Source organism: Carettochelys insculpta, chromosome 2, assembly GCF_033958435.1.
Source record: "Carettochelys insculpta isolate YL-2023 chromosome 2, ASM3395843v1, whole genome shotgun sequence".
Taxonomy (NCBI): Eukaryota; Metazoa; Chordata; order Testudines; family Carettochelyidae; genus Carettochelys; species Carettochelys insculpta.
In genome coordinates, this window is record NC_134138.1 from 25,987,475 (window position 1) to 26,001,451 (window position 13,977).

At 47.0% G+C, this 13,977-nt stretch overlaps 1 protein-coding gene across 1 annotated transcript in view; it reads left to right on the plus strand.

The window, feature by feature from the left end:
• The window catches only part of ATAD2 (ATPase family AAA domain containing 2), a 116,221-nt gene that overhangs the window by 73,815 nt on the left and 28,429 nt on the right, over positions 1 to 13,977 (plus strand). The window contains exons 20-24 of the mRNA XM_074985623.1: positions 3,431 to 3,566; positions 3,704 to 3,900; positions 4,890 to 5,049; positions 5,400 to 5,522; positions 5,619 to 5,771. Of these exons, the coding sequence (XP_074841724.1) occupies positions 3,431 to 3,566; positions 3,704 to 3,900; positions 4,890 to 5,049; positions 5,400 to 5,522; positions 5,619 to 5,771 (769 nt within the window). The remainder of the gene's footprint in view (positions 1 to 3,430; positions 3,567 to 3,703; positions 3,901 to 4,889; positions 5,050 to 5,399; positions 5,523 to 5,618; positions 5,772 to 13,977) is intronic.

Consider the following 13,977-nt stretch of genomic DNA (forward strand, 5'->3'; position numbering starts at 1 on the left):
ACGTCGAAATTGCTGGGTCCTCCATGGCGGCCATCAGCTGGGGGGTTGAGAGATGCTCTCTCTCCAGCCCCTGCGGGGGCTCTATGGCCACCATGGGCAGCAGCCCTTAGCCCAGGGCTTCTGGCTGCTTCTGTGGCAGCTGGGGATCTATGCTGCAGGCACAGGGTCTGCAACCAGTTGTCAGCTCTGTGTATCTTGTGTTGTTTAGTGCAACTGTGTCTGGGAGGGGCCCTTTAAGGGAGCGGCTTGCTGTTGAGTCCGCCCTGTGACCCTGTCTGCAGCTGTGCATGGCATCCCTATTTCGATGTGTGCTACTTTGACGTGTAGACGTTCCCTCGCTGCGCCTATTTCGATGTTGGGCTGAGCAACGTCGAAGTTGAACATCGACGTTGCCGGCCCTGGAGGACGTGTAGACGTTTTTGTCGCAACATCGAAATAAGCTATTTCGATGTTGGCTGCACGTGTAGACGTAGCCATGGTGTGCTAGGCTCAACCTTCACCCTCTACAACAGTGGCTTGCATTGTTTTACTCCGCCTCTGGGCACCCCATGGATTAGGTCAAGATCATCCTTCCCTCAATGCTCACGGCATTCTCCTGGTGGATGAGCAATGTGAATGTTATGAGAGGTGTCTTGTTTGAGACCACTCTGCATTTGGTGAAACTAGTGTTTGATGCCTTGGACCTCAATTGTGGCACTCACTTCAGTGACCTGCATGCTCAAGGCTGCTTTGTATGTCAGGGACCTCAGGGCAATGTGTGGAGTGTGAGAGGTCTTCCTCCCTCACCTCTAGGGCAGGGGAAAGGGTGTGATAGTCCTCACAGAAAACACTGCTACAGTGTATTACAAGAACAAGCAGAATGGAGAACACTCATCAGCACTCTGGCAGGAAGCACACTGTCTTTGGGACTTCTGTCTATTTCACAACATTTCTCTGGCGGCATCTCACCTGCCAAGAATTAGGAACATCAAGACTGACCATCTGAACAGAGAGTTCTCCTTTCCCCACAAGTAGGATCTCAACCCAGATGTGGCTTCCACTCTTCCAAAGGTGGGGCACTGCCTAGGTGGACATGGTTCACCTCCCGACAGAACAGAAGTGCCACACTTTCTGCTCCAGGAGAGATGTGGGCAAAGGATCTCTTTGGATGTCTTTTTTCCTGTGACAACTGAGCTGCTCTACGCCTTTCCTCTGACTCCCCTCATCAGCAAAGTCCTGTTGGAGATCAATCAGGATATGGTTTTGGTTATCTGTGCTCCCATCACAGTCCCTGCTGGTGTTAGCCAGTGGCCAGGTAATGTGCGGTGAGGTACCAACTATGCCCTTGTTATCATCCGAGTTTAAAACTACAAGAGCAGGGAGCTCGTTGCTGCAAGCAGCCAAGACAGGCTGATGGATTCCCCTGGGTCCTAAGCAACCCAGTTTTTTTACTGTTAGAGCAGGGAGCTCCTGGCACTCTCACCTTTGGCCAGGCTGTAGTAACCAAACGGTTAAAGTTCCTTTTGTTGTGCCGGCTGTGTTGCAGTGACGAAAGGGTTAAGAGCAGTCAGGCTCAGAGCTTAACTGGTTACAAGTTTATTTAAGCTACAGTTATAAGCGTGTGGTTACAAAAGGCTATTGTTTACTTCTTATACGCTAGCAAAGTGCAGGTGTTAACAAGTTACGTTACAATCCAATACAAAGATATCTGTTACCATCTAACACAATGATATCTTGATACAACGACATCTAGTTACAGAGCTCTAATTCTTTAGCTGTGCACAAAAAAGTCGGAGACCTAGCATGGGTGTATCTTACCCTCTCTGCTTCTCTCGATACCAGCGTAGCCAAGCCAGATCGGTCACTCAATTCCGCAGAAAGACGAATACGAGGTTGGGCGTCCCCAGTTCTGGACCTCGGGAGGCAATCACCTGACCCGACCAGCAGGTAGATGGTGGAATGCACTCAAAGTTAGAGTTCTGCTGGACCCACCTTTTATACCCCTTTTGGGTTACGTATTCTCTTTCTTACCTAAGGTGCCAGATCACACTGGTCTGTCTTTTGTGACGCCAGTTTGTTACAAGGGCAATTCTTACTTAATTTGCACTTGTAAGACAGGAGATAAGCAATTTAGGAGTACAGGACATTCTTTTTGTGTGGGCGGGGGACTTCCCCTTCTGGGGTGGTTGTGTGTGTGCATCATATCCATCAGTGCCAGCTGGGGTGATTTCCTGAGGGTCCCCCCACCTCTTGTTGACAGTTTGGCCTGTTAGCCTTCTATCTGTACTTTCTGCTTCTCAGGGTCACGATAAGCTAGCACATCTGGGCCTCAATGAGGGCATCAAAGACTGGGCTGTCAGCAGCCGTTTCCGTGCCCTGTGTGCTCCTCAGTGGCGGGGGGTGGGGGGCAGCGAGCAAGCTGGCTTGTAAGGGGGAGACTTTGTCTGGCTACAGCTGGTCTACCCAGACCTCTTTTCCTAAGATCACAGTTCTCTCCTGCTCCTGAACTTGGATTCCCTCCACTTTTCATCCTGGTTGAATCCAGAGGAGCAGGCCTGCTCCAGAGCAATGCGACAAAGCCTCCTGGAGACCTGAAAGCCAACCACCAGGCAAACATAGTTGGCTATGTGGACTAGGTTTTCTGTGTTGGCCTCTTAGAAAGGGGCCTCCCGCATTGAAGGCCTCTATACAATCTATATTAGACTACCTCCTTCACTTGGGAAAAACTAGGGTCTAGCAGTTGCCTTGGTCGAGGTCCACTTTGCAGACATCTTGGCCTTTCACTACCCCCTTCACTCCCAATTCAGTTTGTCAGTGTTCTCTCATGAGATGACAGTCCGATTCTTTTGAAAGGTCTAGAGAAGCTCTCTCTGAACATCTGAGCACATGGTTTTTCCAAGGAAACCTTAACTTGATCCTCTCCGGGCTTATGGGTCATCACTTTCAGCACCTGTCATCATGTTCTCTTAGTATTCTGTCTTTAGCAGAAGAAATACCGTTTATATAGAATTTGAATGGCTACAAATAAGGAAATTTAAGAATGAGGTGGAGAAAAAATGTAAAAAAAAATTTAATTTAAAACATCTGGGTTTTTTAATTGTCACTTTAAAAAATAGCTACCTTCGTTCAGAACCCCCATTTATTTAGTAATCAGCTGTTTGTGTAGTGCAGTCTACAGTTCACTGTGAGGCACTTTAATACAACAGTCTTCAGTTTCAGCAGCCTATTGAAATTAATTTTTGACTTGTGGTTGCTTCCACAAAGGCCTGGTTTTAAGGTCGTTTAAGGAAATCTAGTATTTACAGCCAAGAAGTTAATTCTTTTATCAATGATGCTACTGTATGTCCCTCAACTTAGTATAAAAATGCACATAAATTGCACGCTTTTGTGATATCACATGAATTCTTTTTTAAACCTTTATTTTATAAATAACCTTTCTTCCCACCTCTAGGTGCAAGAATTATTTGTTGATGATTTTGGAGAAGTTTTCACTGTCGAGTTGCCTACCAATGAAGAGAGGAGGAGATTTTTTGAAGATTTAATTTTGAATCAAGCTGCTAAGCCTCCTGTATCAAAAAGGAAAGCAGGTTAGGATATGCTACAAACATCATTTTACTAGCTGTCCTCTAAAGTCACTAAAATACACTTTGCAGTGTTGCAGAATGCATTGATTGGAAAAAAAACCAATCCTGTAAATTGGCTTAAATGCGCTGTTTGACTTAAGTTTTGCAGGCTTTAGAAGTCCTCCCAGTAGCACCACCTCCTGAGCCACGACAGTTGACAGCAGAGGAAATTAAACGGCTTGAGGAGCAAGAGGAGGATACATTACGTGAACTGAGGATTTTCTTGAGGAATGTTACACACAGACTTGCCATCGACAAACGTTTCAGAGCATTTACAAAACCTGTTGACTTAGATGAGGTAAAATTAAGGTTGAAATAAACATTCTGCATTTTAAAAAAAAAATCCCCTTTCTTGCTTTTCTGAAATAAACTGGGTGCCACCACAGTTTGATCAGCAAAAAGTTGTTGATATAGGCACGTGTAACTGTAGGAAAATGAACATAACTTTCTTTATTTAGAGAAGAGTTGGTAATACTATTAATTCAAAAGATAACCTAAAGCTTTCCTCACTTTCAGCAGGCCATCTAACCACTGGATTGGGTATCTCCTAATTGGAATACACGTGAACGAGCACTCGAAGGAGGAAAGACTGTTAATGTACCTTCTCATAACTGTTGTTCTTTTAAATAAGTTCATGTCTGTTCCAGTACCTACCGTCCTTCCCCACTTTTGGAGTAGCCAGCAAGAAGGAACTGAAGAGGGGAGAGGTCAGCTGGGCTCTATATTGGGCGCCATGAAGGCACCACTCCCTGGGTGTGCAGGTTGACCCTAGGGGCACTGCTATGGAAAAAAAATTCTGGCTGCTATGCATGCACACACACAAGTACACCTAATTGGAATAGACATAAACAACACGTTTGTAAGAACAACAGTTATGAGTCTTTTTAGATTCCTCTGGGGTGAGGAAGGTAGGTGCTTTTGTTATTCTGCGAAAGGGAGAGGATTAAAACTGAACCTCAGATAAACAAAATCTGTCAGATTAAATATAACATCTAAAAATGGCAACAAAAAATAAGTGAAGATGAAGCCATTGCAATGCAGCAAGAATATATGGCAAAGTAACACCAGACATCATCTTCATTGTAAATAGGAAATTGTATACAATGTGATATCAAAACATCAATTTCTCATGAAACCTCAAAGTAAATCTGAGTAATTTTTGAACAAAACAGCATGAATACCTGCATTATTTGGGCAAGTCATTTAACTGTATGATCCTTAATTTAGCAGCTGTGAAGAAAGTTTTGTTACAAAACTTTTGAACATATTTTTATATTTCACTTATAGGTACCTGATTATGTCACTGTTATCAAACAGCCAATGGATCTTTCAACTGTTATCTGTAAAATTGACCTGCACCAGTATCTTACTGCAAGAGACTATTTGAGAGATATTGATCTAATCTGTAGTAATGCTTTAGAGTACAATCCAGATAAAGACCCAGGAGGTGAGGATTCATTTTATTGCATTAATGTAAATAATCTTCAAAAATGTACAGAGTTATTATACCGTATCCTTAATATTGTAGATTAAATACTTAAATGTCTACTGGGAAACATTGCTCACTACATTATAAATATTGGTGCAGTAAACTTTGGGCCTGAGTTATCTGCTGCTAATTTAAATGCATATTTAGCATTTGCCTCAGGTTTCAATATTGCTATCCTTTCTGTCTCCATGTTGTCTGATGAGTTTTGAAACACAAATATGATTAATAATGAAGAGCTGAAATTTTATCTGTCATTAAAAATGAAAAACATTGCGAGAAAATATTTATTTCTGTCCATTAACTCTCAGATCGTCTCATCAGACATAGAGCCTGTTCCCTGAGAGATACAGCTTATGCAATAATCAAGGAAGAAATAGATGAAGATTTTGAACAACTGTGTGAAGAAATTCAGGAATCTCGCAAGAAAAGAGGTGTGTGTTTAATGCCAGCGATAATAAAGCTTCTCTGAATATCTGTATCAAGAAACCCAGACAATCCTTTACTGTATAACTGTTTTTCTTTTCAAGGTTGCAGCTCTTCAAAATATGCTCCCTCTTATTATTATGTGATGCCAAAGCAGAGCTCCATATCTGAATGTAAAGCACTGGATCTTGAGAGTAGTGAAAAAATGAAGATACCTGCTATGGCTATGGATTCTAGCACGCCATCCCTTTCTAATGGCAAGTTGTTGGCTTTTTTGCTTTGTTTTTTGTTTTGTTTTATTTTTAATAAAAATTTGGGCTTGCTTGGTTAATTTGTGACTATTTAAGACACATTCTCTATTTTAACAAAAACTTCTCAAATCTTTGTTAGAGATACTCTTAATCCTTTTCTTTCCTACCATATACATTTATTCTCCTTTTCCCCCAGATTTGAGCCATAATAGTCTTTGGCTGCGTCTACACTACAGACTTACTTTGAAGTTAACTTGGAAGTAAGGGGCTACTTCGAAGTAGCCTGCAAACCATCTATACACACTCTTCCTTACTTCGAAGTAAGAGAGGCTAACTTTGAAGTCACTACTCCCAGGAATGGAGCAGTTCCCTACTTCAAAGTTTAACTTCGAAGTATGGTGAGCGTAGACATTCTGCACTCCTTACTTTTGAAGTAAGGGGTCTGCCAAGGAGGCGGCATCCCCTGGAGGACGGAGAGGCTTTGGCCAGCCCAGGCAGGGCTCTGTGGTCCCTGCCAGATGCCTTAAAGGAAGTAGCTCCCCAGCAACCCCAGGCAGGAAGCTGACACTGTGCCACAAGCAGGGGCAGCATAGGCTCCCACTTGGACTACCCCTGCTCGACACAGCACCAAGCCTCCACACCCACTGCAGACCACACTAGGGCCCCCCTCAGGGGCCCCAGATGATGCACATGCCAGGAGGGCCATGCCAGGAGGGGCCCCTTGTGATCTAAGGGGGTGCTGAAGGACCACCGCACTCTGTGGGTGGGATGAGGAGGTCCTTTGGGAAACTGGTGCCCACCACAGGAATGCCGAGGCCTTTGACCGGCTGGCAATTGGGCTCGCTGCTGGAGGACACCCCAACTGCACTGGCAGCAGCGTGCAGGTAAAAGTGAAAGAACTGAGGCAGGCATATGTGAAAGCCTGGGACGCTGCCAGCCCATCGGGGGCATAGCCCATGCAATGCCCCCACTACAGGGAGCTGCACAGGCTCCTGGGACCAAGGGAGGTGGCCACCCCGGAGCACCTTGTTGACACTGCCAGTCCCCCGACTGTGGACAGCGATGAGGAGCACCACCAGCCCCCTCCCTCCCACATGGTGTCCGGCCCACCAAGAACTCCAGCAACAGGCCCCTGGTCATCACCCTCACTTCTGGGATACCCAGCTGAGCTTCGTCAAGCACAGCCTCGCCTGAGCCCCAGGTGGTTGCAGCTGGTATGTATAGGGCAAGCAGGATGTCTCCAGGGACGGGACCACCCCCCGCCCCCCGGAACAGCCCCACAGCCCACATGCCTGGAGAGGGGGGAGGAAACATGGGCTGACCCTTGGCAAGTGGGAAGCTCTTAGCACCTGGGGATCCCATGGGGGTCATGGGCCTTTGGGTGGCAGGGTGGGGGCCAGTGGAGTGGGGGCCATGGCTCCTGTGGGGTACCCAGCGCTCATGAGCCATCCCCTGTCTCTTTCTTTCTCAGGTCCATCGTCAGGCAGCCCTTTGCTAGGGGACCAGGAGGCTGCCCCATCGCCCCAGCCTGCATCCCCCCCGTGGCCAGGCCTCATGGAAGGCAATGCTGGAGGGACAAGGAGCTGGCCACCAACCAGGTGGTCATGCAAGAGATGACCACGGTTGCTCTGGGACTGGCTGGTAATGGAGTGGGATGTGTGGGTGAGGCTGTCCAGCAGCCTGGATGCTGTGGCTGTGGCCCTGGCCTTGGCCGCCTGCCTCGCCCAACCTCCTCCCCCCCCCTCCACACACACACATTCACCAGCTGTCTCAGTGGCTCCTGGCTGGCGTGGGCACATCTGGCCCAGCCCCAGTCCCGCCCCTGCCCCTCTGTACGCCTACCTCCCCTGGTCGCAGCCCTATAGGGAGCCCCACGGCTCCCAGATGCCCACACCCCTGGGTGACTGAGCCTTTTCCCATCCCAGACCCCACTCAGGCCAGTCCCGACACCCGGCCCCCCTATGAATTGTAAAGAGTTCCACATGTTCTGTTTTGTTTTGCAGTTACATTTATTCCTCAAAGTAAAGTTTATTGTTCTCACGCTAACCCCATGTCCCTGGTGCGTGGAGGGGAGCAGAAGGGGAGGGTGCGCTTGATGGGGGCATGTGAGGGGTGGGGAAGCTTGTGGGGCAGAGTGTGGCTGGTGGGGTCAGGGCAGGCCCTGTGTAAAGGCTTGGCCTTCCGGACCCTGACACCATTCCTCTAGCCCTCGCGGAATGGGGCAGTGGGTGGCTGTTTGTAGCTGGTCTGCGGCCCAGCCCTGGATAAAGGGCTCCTGCCAGCTCTCCACAAGACTGTGGAGGGCACAGTAGGCAGCGATGACCAAGGGGACGTTTGGGACGCTGACATCCAGCCTGGTGATGAGGCTGCGAAACCTCCCCTTCAGCCTCCCAAACGCCCTCTCTACTGTGCCCCTGGTGTGGTTGAGGCAGCTGTTGATGTCCTGAGCAGGCGTGGTGCGTCCGGTATAGGGCCACATGAGCCACGGGTGCAGTGAGTACACGGCGTCAGCCATGGTGCAGGGGGAGCGTCATGATGTCTCTAATCAGGAGCTCCCGCAGGGGGGACATATGTGCCCTCCTGTATCCAGTGTCCCAGCCACAAATTCTGGAACACTAGGGCACCATGGGCCCTGCCCGGCCACCCCACGGTCACGTCCAAGAAATGGCCCCTCGCATCCACCAGAGCCTGGGGAACCACTGAGTGGTATCTCTTCCTGTTCATATAAGAGCCTCTGCTGTGGTCTTTAGCCCAGATTGCCACATGCGTTCTGTTTAAGGCTCCAAAACAACTGGGGAAGCCCAGGTCCCACAACCCAGTGAGGGTGGCGTCCGGGTCCCCCAGGGCGATGATGCGTCACAGCAGCACTGTGCTGATGGCTCAGACAACCTGCAGAGGGGGAAGGAAGACACATCCATGAGCGCCTGACTGGGAGGCCCCCCTTCTCCTGACCCCTCCCTGCCAGGGGCCCTCTTCCTCCTGCCCCATAGTGCCCTCCCCAGGGTGGGTCTGTGGTGGGGGCTGGACTTACCTTGATCAGCACTGCTTTGAAGGTGGTCTTGCTGACTCCAAATTGGTGATCAATGGACTGGTGGCTGTCAGGGGTGGTCAGCCTCCACAGTGCAATGGCCACCCTCTTCTGCACTGGAGCACTGGCTATATCCAGGTGTCTGGGGTCCTCAAATATCTGGTGGGTCATTCTGAAGTTCCTCAGCCACTGCTCATTGTCCCAGTCCTCCAGCACCAACCAGTCCAACCAGTCATGGCTGGTGGCGAAGGCCCACCAGCACCGGATCAGAGGGGCCCAGCGGAGGGGTAGCAGTGCCGTGGCTAGAGCCTGCAGGCTGGGTTCCATGAGGATGACCAGGCTGGCCAGTGTGGAAAGGACATCCTCCTTGGGGAGGGTGTTGATGGGGCATGTTCCCCGGCTCCTCTCCCTAGCACGTGCTCTGCTGCTGTGTGCAGCATGGCAGCCTTGAGCATGTGCTGGATGGGAGTGTTGGAAGGGACCCTTTAAGGAGTCAGCTGGCTGCAAGCCTGGAAGGGTTTTTCGGCCATATGACATTTCCTGGCCCTTAATTCAAAGTAGGGGCTATTGTGTGTAGACACTTTTCGAAGTAGTGGGGAGCCTACTTTGAAGTGAGGTGGGGAGCTTTTTGTGTGTAGATGCTCTACTTTGAAGTTGTTTACTTCAAAGTAAGCAACTTCAGAGTTATTCTGTAGTGTAGATGTGGTCATAGTAACCCAATTCCTTATTTAATACAGTAACGCCAAACAAAAATAATTAGACGTGCAAAATAAGCAAATAAACATGGGAGCAGAAGTTGTAGATGTCTAAGTGAAAACTATTCCATGTTCACCTTTTCCCTACATTGTGAAAAGGACTCAACATACAAATAAAATTTAGCTTCCAGTTCAGTTTAGGTTTAAATGGGTTTAGACAATGTATTATGAAATCCCAGGCATGCTGAAGTGTAGTGGCAAAATGCCAATTGATTTCATTGGGCCAGGAGTTCACCTGTGTTCTTTATATTCTTTTCATATACAGTAAACCCCCTATATAAGCAATTTGGACTTGCACTTAACTTGTATTAATGCGAGTTAAGCACAAGTTGAAATCCTGGAGTTCCTGGGGCTCGGCTGGGGGCTGGCAGGAGCACAGCTCCTCCGCCAGCTCCCCACTCCAGCCCCCAGCTAGGGGACCCAGGGGACAGACAGCCGCACCACCCTGGCTTCCCGCAGCTGCCTAGTTCCTGGCTCCCTTCCACTCTGGGAGCCAGGAAACTGACCAGCACTCATCAGTTTCCTGGCTCCTCCCACCCCCACTTGAGCAAAATTTAAGTTAGGTGAGGGTGTGCAGGAGCACATCTCCCGCAAAACTTGGAAGTCTACTTTATTGCACACAGTCAAGACAAAAGGACCTTCAGCTGTGGAAGACACATAAGCAACTCCACTCCATGCAAGTTAAGTTGCTTTGGGTAAAGCTGCTTATGCAATCTGGAAACTGTCCAGTAGAAGGACTCCTAAACCTCGTAAGTTTAACATCAGCCTATAAAACCATCTACTCCATGAGATTTTCTGATTTTGGTTGTCTTGTTATGGTCTGTCTACGTGTGTGCTTACTTGAATATTTGTGTGACTTTTTTACCTTCACAATGAGCCCATAAACTGATTGTGCCAGAGCATGAATCTTATTTGGTATTTCATGAAGTGCTTTTTGTTTTTTCACTAGATTTAATTACATAACAGAAGAACTAGATATAATTAATATAATTTTCCCCACTTAAAATTAAAGTTGATAACATTTTGTGAATGCTACTACATAATTAATGCTTTTAAATCTAAGAACAAATCTTTGAATTGAAAAGTCAGATTTAGCATTAAAATACTTTTAGTAGTGTCTTTCTGGATGCTCCACTGTAGATATAGCAGCGCCTATTGGACTGAGCATGTGCTATTCCCCCTCTCTCACGGCCAGTAGCGCTGTGTGGTTCCACTTCTCTCAGTTCCTTCTAAACAGCATTTGATTTGGGACCAAATAAGGAGCAGAGATGTTCTATCTCCTTTTACCTTTAGAAATACTCTCACTAACTTATCTCGCATTAATAGTTAGTGGGCGTTTCTTTTAAATTTCTCCCCTTTAAAAAAAAAAAAAAAAAAAACTTCCCGCCCAGTTACCTTATGCTTTCTCCTTTCCTCCCTTCCCCTCTCACCTCAGATTATGTCAGGATCCCCCAGGTTCAAGAGATCCCTCTCGTTCTGGGAGATCTTTCCCAAGGTAGTGATAACTCACTCTGGATCCATTGCCTCAGTGAGGGTAATGTTGCACAGAAACACACCCACTGCCTCAGTTTGATTTCCTTGGTTCAAAAGGATGAAATTAGACTGAAACTTTTTCTCATGGAGAGTTCTCTACAGCCAGCCAGTTTCAAACCTCTACCCTTGAACATCTCCAGCTCAGATCTCACATTTGGTTTGGTTATCAGCTGACCTCCACTCATCACAGCCATCCAAGAGGAAATCCCCTTTCCTGCTCAAACTAAATCACCACCTTTCAATGAGCTGCCTTAGAGAAATCCATCCTTTGAGGCCAGTAGTCACTGAAGCAGGGTGAAACTTTGCTCCCACAATCATCTGGGTACTTCTGGTCCTGGAGAAAAACTGAAGTCTATGATCCTGAATGGGTAGGACCACAGATTTATCTCAGGTCTGGGTACCACAGCTGAAGAGCTTCTGAAATAGCACTGGCCACATTCTTGGCACTGATGAGACACACTGCTATGGACAAGCCATCTCCACTATCTTTTGGCCAATAAAGAGAATACATTGTACTCTTGGCACTGAGAGTACATTTCCAAATGATCACTGATGCTGCTGATGGTCCTGGCTATTCCACAGGACTCCAGGTATCCAAGGAGCCTGGTCATTCATACACCTCAGTCACCACTCCCCTGTAGCCAACTTTCCGAAAGCTTATGCTTCCTCACTGGCATCACAGCACTACTCCCTTTTACTATTTGGAATTGTGCTACCCTTTCCCAGTGAGCTGATCCACACACTGAGTGCAGAAGGTGGTGGGGCCTGAAAGAGACCTTAAAAATACTTTGCCTCCATAGGAGGGGTCAGCAACCACTGGCACCGGTGCCAGGAGTGGCACACAAGCCAATTTTCCTTGGCACAGGAGGTGGTAGCTCAGCCCCAACTCTCCTCCTCCATGCAGGCAGGAACTCACTCAAGCAGTGCCTCTTGTGGATTAACAAAAGACGAGCAAGTGCTACAAACCACCACCTAACCAGTAAAGCTCTGCATTTTAATTTATTTATTAATAAAGTTGTTGTAATTAGGACTATTAGTGATTTAAAAATTACCACCGGCACTCAGACCATACATGGAGGTCAAAAGGTCAAATTTCAGCACTCTGCCTCAGAAAGATTGCTGACCCTTGCTCTATAGGCTTCTGCTGTAAAGCTTCCCAAGATTACAGATTCCCTGACCCTCGGAGGTGGCTGCCAGCAGCCAAGTGAGGGAAAACCCCTGTTTAAAACTCAGGAAGACGCACTTGGGATGTCTCCCTGTGGGATAACCCAAAGTTCTTAACCCTCCCTTGGAGAGAAGTTGAAAGCAAAGAGGCCGAAATTAAGCTGCAGTCAGATAGCTGACCTTTCAGTCTTAGACGTGCATATATACAGACCCTTCTCTAGGACACAGGAATCAAATCATTACCTTTAAACAACAAAGGTGATTTATCAATAAAACAAAACTATACAAATAAAGTGATAAAGCATACTTGGTGCTAGGTGTTACAGAGCAACTTAAAAGGGGTACATAAAAGCACAGAGAATTATTTCCCTGGAATTTAGTTTAAAAGTTATAGCATACGGGGGTGGGGGTGAGGGATGTACATCAGCCAGCCAAAGAAGTCCTATATCAAACCCAAAATAAAAGATAATCTGATCATGTCTGATTAAATATTTCCTTTCTACTTACATATCTGTATGCCCAGATCTTCTGGGCTGGACATTTTTTGAATTCATTAAGCCTGCTCAGGATTAAATACTTGTGTCCCTCTCCCCACCCCTTTTCCTCCCACACACACAGACCCCTCAGCAGGTAACTGCTTCAGTTCAAAAGATTCCTTTTCTTCTCGTTAGCTCACCTGACTGCTTGCCAACAGAGAACCCACTCTCTCTGGGTTTAACCCTTTACAGACATTCATTCATGACACCCAGTGAGCAGAAAGAAGATGAAAAGTAGTCTGTTCTACACACACTTCCAGATCACCCACACAGACAATCCTTTGCTTATCAATGTCATCTCAAGCCCAGAGCCAAACCAGGACCCTGGTACAGTCCCAGTGGATGCAGTCCCACATTACAGTGCCTCCACATTGGCGCTAAAGAGATCCATAGGTTATGTGTGGGGGACAGTTTCCAAAAACCTCCATATAGCGAAGTCAAGCATGCACACAGTCACAATCTTCATCCATCTCTTGACCATCGGATGTCAATCCAATAATGATGGAGGAACAGCAAGAAGAAATGGAGGAAGATTATACATGACCACTCCACTTTTTCTCTTTAATTGATGAAGCCATCATGCCACTATCTCCTACATCAGCAGATGATTTCAGACACTTTCATGAGCTATTCTGCAGAATCACAAAATCTCTCCAAATGTCACTGTGGAAATCAAAAGCAAAAACACAAGCTGCTCAGTAGTCTGGCTACACATCTGCAAAGATAACCCTCTTTATTCATGAGATTCTATTGGACCCAATTAAGTGCCCTGGGAAACTCCAGTGTCCATCCTGCTGTTCTGCAAGCAATATGGACAGAAAATACCATTTAAAGAACTGGATTTTTTCCTAATCTACTTCAAATTCTGTGCTCATCAATGTGGTATGCTAAAAGTGACTCCAGAGCTACCCCAGGACAATCCCCATGACCAGGTCTAGGAGCAACTACACTTGTTTGGTCACAAAGTATGTTCTTTTTTCAATACTCCAGTTTTCTATCACCAATTACAAGGCTCTTTTTATGGCCAAACAGTTAATATGAACTACTGTAAAATACAGGAATTCTGTCTGTACCTGCCAGGTGATAAGAAGGTGCAATTCTAGGCATCCACGCAGAAGGACACCTTGTGACCCACATGGCACTACAATCTTCCCCGGATTCCACGTATGGAGCTTCCTGCTTCATCTCAACAGTCA